The sequence below is a fragment of the Plectropomus leopardus genome, chromosome 7 (genome assembly GCF_026936395.1).
Source record: "Plectropomus leopardus strain MGB_pleo_1.0 chromosome 7, ASM2693639v1, whole genome shotgun sequence".
Taxonomy (NCBI): Eukaryota; Metazoa; Chordata; class Actinopteri; order Perciformes; family Serranidae; genus Plectropomus; species Plectropomus leopardus.
In genome coordinates, this window is record NC_142182.1 from 9,263,129 (window position 1) to 9,274,831 (window position 11,703).

The following is an 11,703-nucleotide window of genomic DNA, read 5'->3' on the forward strand; positions in this document are numbered from 1 at the left end:
TTCCACACTCTGCAAGTGAAAAAGTTTTCCTCTGTGAGTTTTGGTGTTGGATAAGCCCTTGATGTATTATTGATGTTTTCCATAATGCCTGTGACTAGCACCTGGATGACTTAAGCCATGTTCAGGCCAAAGATTTAAGACAAGATGAAACCATTTCAGGTCATTGCAGGAGGAAAGATGTAACAGTGTGAAGTGTCCGGTCCCAGCTCGACTTAGGCCGACTGATGGTGTTACCTTTAACTCAGCTTGTCAAGTCCTCAGCAGCTGGTTTTAGAATGTAACAACAGAAGTACAGAGATTATACACAGTCTCATCTAGTCCTATTAGTGTAAACTTGCAGTCTTGCAGAACGTCTGAGACTGGCACTTTACAAGTAGTTGTGTTTAAACTCGTTTTATTGCAAATCTTTGGTGTGACCTGAATGTCGATTAAACACAATTTGAGATGACTGTGTTTCCACTTAGTGACGTTATGCAACTGCGTTATGTGCGATAACATTCCAAGAAGCATGGCGATGGATGCTCAAAACATTAGCAGGTTTATTTCTATTGCAGCCACCGCACTAGCTGTTATTATTTCCAATCGAATGCGACATAGGCGTGTTATGCGAGCGATAATGGAAAGGCAAGCCTCCTATACGTGGGAGCGGCCACATATGAGGGATTTCTGGGAGGTGATTGTACATGATTTCACAGAGGAATTGTGGATTCAAAACTTCCGGATGATCCGCTCAACTTCTGACAAATTATGTGATGCAATAACACCTCTTGTAGCGGCTGCTGCATCATGCCCGAAGGAACCGGTTCCTCCTGACAAGCACATAGCCATAGCATCATGTGACCTACAAAAGCAGAAGTTTTGCAAAATATAGCTTTTTTGAATCACCAAAAATAGAACCTCGTAAAAACGTTTTCACAACAAATGTGACTTTTTTCAAAATTGATATGTTTCCATTAGGTGTATTTTATATTTGCAGTTTCAATTTATACAATTTGAAGTTTAATAGAAACCTGCCTACTGCTGTGATCTCTCATTGATTGATAACTATCATTATATATGTTTATTGTGTGTGGCATGTTATGTTATACTACCACAGCCAATATAAAGGACAGATAGATGATCATATCTTTGTACCTTAGGTGGCTGCAGAAGCAGCTGGTGGAAGTGTATCAGGTGTGGCTGGATGGCCAACAAAATGCTGCTGTTAACAGTGTAACTTCTCTCAAATCCCTGAGCATCCATTACACCATCAACCCTGTCATAAAAACAGACCAAACACACGACACACGCACATCAAAAAAATGGTCACACAAAGAACATGTGACTAAACTTCACCAGGCCATGTGGTCAAATGAATAATGACATTAGCAATCTGTACTAAGTAGATCTAAATAGTATTCTTTATACACAGTTCAGATTTGCTCTAAAGTCTCACACTCACACAGGCCTCCTGATTTCCAATAATGTGAGAAGAACTTGAATTCCATTGACGATGCAGCTCTCAGTACACTCTGCTGAGAACATATTCTGCAGCAACTGCTCCACACACTCCTGCCTGTGGAAACACAATGCAGCATGTCATCGCCTCCACATCTTGTCAAGAGAGTGCAAATGTGTGTGTGTGTGATTGTGTGTGTCTGCATATGTCTGTCTGACTTACGACTCCAGCACAGTCAGCAAAGGGTCAGGCTGTGAAATCTCTTGGAGCTGATTGGCCTGGTCTCTGCTCAGCCGAATGATGTCGCACAAAGTCTGAGATGCATTCGACTGCCTCTGTGAGAAAAATAACACAAATACAAACAGAAACACTCAGTCCTGTAAACTGTGTATTTAAGAGTCTGTGGTTGACAGTGATAGTATGTTTTATCACAGAAGAGAGTTACTCGTTAATATAAAAATATTGAATGTCCCTCTACCTCTTCATCTCTCTCAGGGTGAATAAGCTCTATGAGTCTCTGGGCCAGCTTCTCTTCATTAAGCCACTATTGAGAAAAATATCACATTAGAACTGCAAACAACATCAATGTGAAAAGGGTAAAAAGTATGAATGTGGGTCCGTTTGTCTCATACAATAAGTGTCTCGAGTCGGAGAGGGGGCGGCTCCACACAGCTGATAAGTCTTAGGAGCACGTCCATCATGGCTGATGTATCAATATGCTTCAGGACCAAGGAAAGGAAGCCCTCCTTCCGTCGCAGGAAACTGATCACCTGAACACAACAGAGGGCAGAGGAAACACCATACACTGAAAAAAGGTGGCGGGGTGAGGCTCTGAGTGGTTGGAAGACTAGAAAACGCTATACAAGTGCAGTTCATTTACCATTACCTCACTGTCAACTGGGATTATTTCTTAGATAGAAAAGAGATTATCGCGAGAAGGTGGGATATTGTTTCTGCAAAGACATGTTTGTTTTTTAACGCAATTTGTAGTGATTTGAAAAGCAAAAAGCAAATTCCATTCACCTCAAAAAAATTGGCACTGTAGATGTGTATTTCAAAAAAAATCTGCAAATGTTCTTTTAAGTCTGCTCTGTCAGTTTCAACATTTAGCACAGAAGTTTAAACTATACCATCTTCATTGTGCAATACTCAACTAGCTTCAGGGATGAGCCTTTTGCAAACATTATCACAAACTATAGATAGTCTCTATACAACTGAAATACAAGCCTACAGATTTACACACAAATAAATGTTGCAGTGTGGACAATTCCAAACATTTCCATCTAAAACCTTTGCAAATATATGAAAATATCATTAATAGTAGTGACATTTTTGTGAACTGAGAACAAGTGGCACCAATAGCCACAGCTACTTTTAATACGTCCAGGTTACAAAAGTCACCAGAATCATTTCAAATCATTTCTCTGGAAAACAAATATCCACTCAAAATGTCACAGTTTTCAAGATATCTGTTTCCAAACTAACCAGCTGGTCAGACGGATGCGCCAACTGACCTTGACATCCTCAGGCTCTACCACAAAGAGGGTAAAACCTGAACTATAGTCGCTTTTCCATAGAACCAGAGTTCCTAGTCCCTTGATCAGTTTCGTGTTTCCTCCACAGACAGTACTCTCACATGTGGGCGGAGTTGTTGTCACTTACTGCTCCATTCAGCAGCACGTGCTGTATTTCCGTGATCACCGGTGATACAGTGTTAAGTCTGCACCCTGTTTGTTGTCCACAGAATGGGGCTGCACAAAAAAAGCAGGCAGCAGTGAGAGTCTCTTGATAGGATATTTATAAATTGGGGGTTTCGGCATTGACTCCTTGTCAGGCAAGAGTGGGGGTTTATTCTTCCTGAGCACATCAAACGAAGCTCCGACAGTACCATACGTTCTTTTCTCAGAGTGAGGATTAGGAAACCTTATGTCTCCGGCAGTCGGCCTTGTGAATGAAATTTTTAATCTTCCCCTCAGTCAACGGCTGCTGCTCGAGGCGGTAAACATGCTTTCATTTTAAAGTTATGGTTTACTAATGTATGGAAAACTTATCATGGTATAAATGTTGGTTAAACCAGCCATAGCTTTCCCTTGAGCACAGTGTTGATTCTCTTCTGACCGATGAACAGACTGCAGCATTTGTAGCTCCACCTTAGTACCTGATCTGTGTGCTAGGAAAGCAGAAGGGTGACCGAAAATGTGAACGGTTCTAAAAGCACTAATGTTTTCACAGTGGAAACGAAAAAAAACACGTACCAAACTGAGCTGAACAGGGCTGACTTGCTGGTGGAAACTCCCCATATGTGCACTGCTTTATGTGTTCAAAAATCTGCCTCTTGGCATTTAACGAGAAATAAAACTTTACAGCTATCTTGTTTGAGAGTAATTCCCAGTGTGAGCAGTTTCTATTATCTTGCTGTAAGCATCCTTCAGACATTGTGAATTAATGCACCACAACACAAAACCACAGCTGTCATCTTCTCTGAGTGTGCCCTTTGATTTAGCTGTGTGTGCGCGAGTGTGTGTACTTGTATTACCTGCTCAGTCTTCCGTGTGATGAGGTTCCCAATTGTCTTGCTAAAGAAAGATGCCAGGAGGGGGTTAAGTGGGGACGGCTGCTCCAGGAAGGCATACAGAGTTTCGAGCAGAGGCTCCTCATTACCCAGCTTATCATTGATCACTCCCACATCACATGTCAGCAGCTCACATGCTATATTTGAATACCTGTCATGAAGAGAACACACCTGTGAGGTGCAGCCATATACTGGCTTTAATGTTTACTGTGATATAAAAGCTGACAATTATCATACCGTGAACATCTGGATATCTACAATATTTTAAAAAACACGCAACTGGACAGAGAATCTCACCTTTAGGTAGGTTCAAGGTATAAGGTAGATTTATTGGTCATTTTTTAAACTACGTTAAATAAATGAAATTGACACATATTTCCATCAAAAAAATGTTTTTAATGCTTAATTAGATTAATAAACATTTTTTAAACCAAAACTAACTGGTTTTTCAATTTTTAAAGGCCATACTGACTGATAATAATAATTATAATAAAAATAAAAATAATAACAATAATAATAATGCTGTAATACTGTGATACTGTGAACCTTTGATATTTTCTGAGGTGGTTATCGTACCAAGAAAATCTCAAAAAGTGCAGGTTTCTAGGGTTACTGTTGCAACGATACACACCTGGCAGTAAAACCAAGCAGAAACAAAACCAATTCTAATTTTCTACCTTAATAGTGTTAAAATAACTGAAAAATAAACAGGAACAGGACTGTCCTAATTTTAAAAGTTGGTTGTCAAACATGCAATTAAGTAGTTTTATATTAAAAAGCATTGCCAATGGCTTGGTTGAATATGTGGATAAAGAGCAATTTGTTTTCACAAATCCAAGCCTGCTTAAGCTCTCAGCTTTACTACAAAATGGCAAGTAAGAGACATGATGCAGTGCAGCACCAGCAAAAACATCTTTTCCTGGATACAGCACACTACATCAGCACATTCTACACAACCACCTACTTGAAGCGCTTTGTCTCCTCTACACCAGCAGGGGGATCTGTAGTGATCATACGGACCAGGTCCTGCATGCACTGGTCCTGGCACAGGAACAGGAGAAGTCTACAAATCCATTATGATAAGAAAAGAAGAACCAGTTAGTACCAACAGGAATTACTAATAATGTAATAAATTTCATAATGTGCGACTCATCTGCTAAAGCAAACAGACCTCCTGTTCTGGGCCTTGCACTCCTGCAACACATCTTCCTCGTCCATGAGCTCCATGAGCGTGACATCCTCCTTGTCCAGCAAAGCCTCCAGGTGAGAAGATGTGTGTAAGTCAAACTTCCAAAACATGGCTGACGTCACCGGCACATACACTTAGCTGTTGACCAGAAGAGGATGTGACGTGGTGGTTTAGTATCATGACCATGCAATATAAATATTCATGTAAGTGACATAACTGTGTGCTGAATAATTCATTTATATTATGTATGCTCTTACATTTGGACAAGGAGCAGTATCCTTAGATCTTGCTAAACAGCCATTTGCCTTATTGACACTGCATGGTCTTGGCATCAATCAGCAGCAGCAAATTCACACAATGAAGACACAAACACACCCACTTCGTTCATAATAACACCAGACACACAATCCCAGGAGAGAATGGCTTCATCCTGGTAATGAGAAATGAGAGACAACAAATGTTATAGCATCAATTCCAGGAAGACTTGCTCTGCCTTCCTTAGAGCCAGAGGAAGAGTTAAAAGTCAGCATAAGTGCAGAGACTAAACTAGCACTCCTCCCTGGAGAGAGCAGGATGCAATGCATCTGTAATTGAGTTAGTGCTGCACATCTGTGTATTGACATCAACCGGCTTGCTTTGAGAATATCCTCACATATACAGTTAAATCACAGGGTTCCTGCAGCTTGATTAAAGGTAGATTTAAGACTTTTTAAAGAACCAATTTTCTGATAACCAAAATTGAAGGACAATTTTATTTTACCCAAATGTTTATTGCAACATAAAGCATGACTGTCAGGTGAAATAGTTAATTATCTACATCAAAAGTTGATTAAAAAAAAAACAACCCTTTTTAGAGTGGAGCACATGAAAGACAATCAACATATCATATGATCAGTAGGTAACTATTTGGGTTACCAACAGAATTGGGAAATATCTGGCATTTCTGGCCTGTTTTCTGGGTGGTTATGTGTTTCTCAATCTGCATGTGAGATTTCACCAAATCTGTTAAATTATTTAACAAATAAACTAGATGTTACGAATTATTTTGAGATTTTACAATGCATTGTTAAAAAAACAACTTCCTACTTCCCATGTCTGAGCATTTTTAAGACTTTTTTAAAAAATTACTTAAGAGAATTTAATACCAATTAAGACCTTATTTTAAGTTTAATTAATTCAATACCTTTTAAGATTTTTTAAGGATCCGTACTAGGAACATAAGCAACAACAACTGGAGTAAGAATAATACCCTGCAGGCGGATACCTAACTTTAGTGTGTGATATGAAATGTGCAAGCGAGTGACTTCCGTGAGACCACTGACACAGTACAAAATCCATCTTAGGGGTTGGTCGTTATTTATCAGAGGGGAGGGGGTGATGTAAAACCAGATTCAGATCTTTTTTTAAGCAGTGAGGAGGGAGTAATGTTTTTCATTTGGCTTAAGGGAGGGGCATTCAACTTTAAATTGTTGTATTTTGTATTTATTTTATATACCCCAAGAACCCCCAAACCTGCAAGTGGGTTTTAAAGGCAGGTTTTCTTTAAAAATCTCCAAAAGCACACCATTTATCACTGTGAAATATGGTTATTTATAACAGTGGGAGGTTCACACATTTTGCTGCAGTCAGGGAGGCTCATCGAAAAAATTTGTAGCTCCAAGGAAGGTCATCCAAGCCACCCCCCTACTCTGATAAATAAAGTACAGTATCTTAATAAAACTGGTGTATGATTCAGGCCACCATCCATTGAAATTAAGAGCTGATTACCATGATTAACATGCTGTTTATTCAGCATGTTTGTCTAAACTATGGGAAAGGCCCCTCGTGAAAATGTATTTGATCTCAGAAAGGAGTCAGCATTCACTACATACACAAGAAGGTGTGTAACATATTATTATAAAAATTGGATGTTAAACATAATTTGCTCATTTCCAAGCATCATTAAAACGGATTGCATAACAATAACAATCTCATAGCATGCTGCCCTTCTGTATCCATCCCTTTAATAAACACATTGAGGGTAAACAAACAGCTCAGACTATGAACTTAAAACACATTCAACTGTAAATGCTTATATTTTGTATTTATTTTAAATACCCCCAGAACCACCAAACCACAAGTTGGTTTTAAAGCATGTTTTCTTTGAAAATCTCCAACATTTATCATAGCTAGAAACAGTGAGATATGGGTGTTTATAGTTGAGGGATGTTCATGCATTTTGCTGCAGTCAGGGAGGCTCGAGGAAAAAAAACATTAGTAGCTCCAAGGAGGGTCATGACATGAAAAAGTCAAACCCAAGCCACCCCCCTGCTCTGATGAATAACGTACAGTCTTTAAAAAAACAAAACAAAAAAACTAGCCAATGATCCAGGCCACCATCCATTGAAATAAACAGCTGATTACCATGATAAACATGCTGTTTATTCAGCATGTTTGTCTTAATTATGAGAAAATGTATATGATCTCAGAACAGTCTGCATTCACTGCATACACTAGAAGACGTGTAATATATTTTCAATGAAAAATTTGGGTTAAACATAATTTGCTCATTTCCAGGCAACATTAAAATTGATTGCATAACAATAACAATCTCAAAGCATGCTGCCTTACTGTATCCATCCCTTTAGTAAACACGTTGAGGCTAAACAAACAGGTGTTTTTTTTAACTATGAACTTAAAAAAAATCATCCTTATTAGCTGGATGTAAATGCCATTTATCAGCACAACCACGGACAGCTTTAAGACAGGCCTTTCTGTCGTCCTAAGATCAGCTGGTGACGGTTAGCTATCACGGAGTAACCGCAATAAATCCGTTAATTGTCTTATAGGGGCAGTTATGGAAACTTCACATGCTAAGTTAGCTTATCTGCTGTTACCAATCTCTATTTACGGTGTTTTAACGGCTTTCCCTTACCTTACATGCAGGTCCCAAACCAGCCCGCTAGCGAACCATGTTGCTAACGTTGTCAAAGTATTTCAATGTGATGGCAAACGATGTTTATGTTGGATAAAAAGCTAACATCGGTCGGTCGTGTATCACGGCTGCGTAGCTAACGTTAGACGGGATGATGTCCTCCTGATTCAGCCTGTTAGCGTTACCGTTTGACCGTTTGACAGCGAGGCACATCGTTAGCTTACGTTATGTTTCTCACCCAAAACACAAGCGACTGTTACCTTTCATCCATCATTTTCATCGGTCCTCATCTGCGAGCTGAACGGCGACTTTGGCTGTCAGGTCACCCGGAGGCCCATAGCTGGCTGCTCATGTCTGCGTCGTTAGCTTGAAGGCAGTACCCTTCCCCGGCTGCAATGTCATTTACTGAGCCGCTGCACGGTGCTTGGCCTGTGTTGACACTGTCCGAAATACACTTCAGCAGGCAGGCAACAAGAAATCTGTCAGATTTGGAAATCAAAATGGCGGATACCTAAAACGTAATCAAAAGTTAAGCTGTCCATCAACCGTGTGATCACAACACCAACTCCGTTATTTATCTGCGGTCACCCTGAAAATGTGCTGTCAGTATGAAACTGGTGGCACAGCATCAACCACTGCAGTAAAATATCCAGATTTATAACTCTCAAACAAAACACTATATTTTAATTTGAGTTGTTGTAAAGAAGATGCATTTCTATGTATTAAAATCAAACATTTTATCACAAGAAATTGTTTGCTTCTCTGTTAGTGGATATCTGATGACTTAGGGACTATCCCTCACTGTCTTTTTCTTTTATTTTGCAAAGATTTGTTTTTTATTAACAGATGCTTACACTGTAGTGCAATTGTAGTTCCAAAATATATAATTTTTCCATTTGTGCATTTGAAAATGTTATTTAAATAGGAAAAGGAAAAGTGCAAAGATACCAATCAAAAACAAAAGAAAATAAGCAAAACAAACAAACAAAAAAACCCACTGATTATAGGGATACTAATACTTAATCAAAGGTACATTTGGAGGTACTAACATATGTGCATAAACTCCTGAATGGATCAGTAACGATCAGAGTCAGGAAAGGAAAACCAAGTTGTACAGCATCAATCATTATTTCTTTTATTTCCTGGTATTTTTTATTTATTTTTGCTTTGTTTTTGGTCTGTTTGTTTGTATTATTTTATATTGGCATTTTGGATTTGCATCTTGCATTATTTGTCCTCTTTTTAAATTTTATCCTAACTCTACTATAGTTTTGTCTTGCTTGTGTTTAGTAGGACTGTTTAGCTTTCTGTTGTGTTGTTTTTGCTTTTTTATATTAATTAATTAATTATATTAAAACAATAGACATAAGATTCACCATATTACCGACACATCGCAAACCATCAACATGCCACAAACAAATGCAACATAACAAGTTTAAAAAAAGAACACAACAATTCAGTAGTTGCTGTTCATATTAATATTTTACATATAAAATGTATAATTAGTTTTAGCAATATCGTGCATTGTCAGATTAAACTACCACAAAGTATATAAAGCAATTTAAACTACACACACTTCAACCAACAGAAATATCAAAGTACTGCATACATATTAATGCATCAATAGGCCTAATGATGATCCACTATCATATAATAATATAAATTTATCGTGGAGGTTCTGCATGATAAAAACTCTTACTTTTGATACTTACAGTGCATTTTGTTGCCAACACTTTTGTACTTTTATGTGATTTAGAGTATTTTTAAACTGTGGGATTGATTTTTTTTTTTTTTTACTCTGGTGATATGAATACTTACCATACCATCAATTAATCCAGAGTACCTGGATATCAAAAATATTGTATGCCTACAAGTTCATGGACTGTCAGCTATCCATGAACAGAGAAGCAAACATTTTAAGTGTTTAGGGACTGTCCCACATTTTCCGACTTCAGATTTTTGCCAAAGAGCCCAAGGGAGCGATTTCAATGTTGACAAGCCTAAAAACAAATTTATTTGCAACATGAGCACAAGCAGGCAGATGATACAAATTTGCAACCAGTGGTGGAAAGTAACTGAGTATGTTTACTGAAATGGGCTGCTGTAGCCTACCTTAGTACAATTTTGAGGTACTTTTACCTTACTCAAGTATTCCCATTTCATGCTATGCTACTTAATACATTTTGGGCCAAATATTTAACTTTACTCCACTACATTTACTTGATGATTTTAGTTTGCAGATTTGTATTATAAATGCAAACTATAAATCAACTTAAAATTATGATTAATTATTATAGATTAAACTACCCAACATAAAGTTATTAAAATGAGCTCCACCTTTACCAGCTGCAGAGTTAAGTGATGAACACATTAATGCCTCAATTTAATATTACTACTAAAATATAAGATTCTGAAATTGGCCCATTTTGCACAAGGAGTACTTTTGGGACTTTAAGTGTACTTTAATTCTAATAGGCCTTCTTTTGTAATTTTACTTAAGTAAAAATGTCACTGCAGGACCTCTACTTGTAATATTAATATTTATATTACAATATATATACACAACATATATATTCATAATATTTACACACTGTAACATTTAACTTTTACTTGAGTAAAAGCTCAAAGTACTTCTTTAATCACTGTTTGCAACTCAAACAAGCTTTAATTAAGCTCCAGAAAAAGGACAACAACGGAAAAAAATCTATCTTGTTCCTCACCTGGTGTACCAAGGACCCCCTGTGCAGTGACTGCAGTCCCCCATGCTGACTTGCTGCCCCTGAACAAGACTTTGCCACTGAGTCAGGTTACAGGTCTGCACATTCATTATTTTACCATATGTGCATCTGCGGCTGGACTGTGGAGCTGCAACACCTGCAAACACAGTTATTCAAAAATACAGCATATATTAGCTGTGGTGATAATAATCCCTGCCAGGCAAAATCCAAAGCAGAGTCCAGGAACTCTGTCTTCATATATGTGGTAGAATCAGTATTCAGATCATTTATGTATGTAAAAGAAGCAATCACACAATGTAGAAATATTTCACTGCAAGTGCAAAAGTATGAGCTAAAAATGCACTTTAAGTATCAAAAGTTAAAGTTCTCATCATGCAAAACACCCCCTGTGAGTGGTATTTTATTTTAAGATTGGATCATTATTAGGTAAACTGATGCATTACCAGTATTTAAACATTGTTATTGATTAAAATCTATTTAATTTTAAGTGCTTTGTTTACTTTGAAGTTAGATCTAAAATATTGCATAAGGTTTTATAAGTTATATTTTTTGTATATGAAAAGAAACCACTGATTATAGTTGTGAAATACTCTGTGGATTGAAGCGCAATATGTACCTTTGAAACATAGCAGAGTAGAAGTGCTAAGTTGCATAAAATCAAAGTACTTCGGTAAAGTACAAGTAATACAAAAACTGTACTTGTGAAAAGTGCTTAAGTGAAGGTACTTTGTTACTTTCTACTACTGCTGTAGGATTATGTATTTCCCTGCCTGTAAAAAAAATTCTGTAGAAAATTGTTAATCCTTAATCAAAGGTGCTATCTGAAAAACCACTGCAGCGCAACCAACAGGT

At 37.7% G+C, this 11,703-nt stretch overlaps 1 protein-coding gene across 3 annotated transcripts in view; it reads right to left on the reverse strand.

Annotated features, from left to right (window-relative positions):
* The window catches only part of ppp6r2b (protein phosphatase 6, regulatory subunit 2b), a 28,144-nt gene that overhangs the window by 14,501 nt on the left and 1,940 nt on the right, over positions 1-11,703 (reverse strand). Inside the window, exons 2-12 of one of the 3 annotated variants that reach the window (XM_088079843.1) lie at positions 10,834-10,987; positions 8,374-8,553; positions 5,457-5,629; positions 5,182-5,337; positions 4,975-5,073; positions 3,975-4,161; positions 2,071-2,208; positions 1,917-1,982; positions 1,661-1,773; positions 1,442-1,555; positions 1,135-1,255 (exon numbers count right to left, since the gene is read on the reverse strand). In XM_088079843.1, coding sequence (XP_087935969.1) covers positions 1,135-1,255; positions 1,442-1,555; positions 1,661-1,773; positions 1,917-1,982; positions 2,071-2,208; positions 3,975-4,161; positions 4,975-5,073; positions 5,182-5,309 — 966 coding nt within the window. In that variant the 5' untranslated portion in view covers positions 5,310-5,337; positions 5,457-5,629; positions 8,374-8,553; positions 10,834-10,987. Of the gene's footprint in view, positions 1-1,134; positions 1,256-1,441; positions 1,556-1,660; positions 1,774-1,916; positions 1,983-2,070; positions 2,209-3,974; positions 4,162-4,974; positions 5,074-5,181; positions 5,338-5,456; positions 5,630-8,373; positions 8,733-10,833; positions 10,988-11,703 lie in introns of those variants that run through there. The other 2 variants (XM_088079842.1, XM_042495522.2) reach the window with 2 other exon arrangements.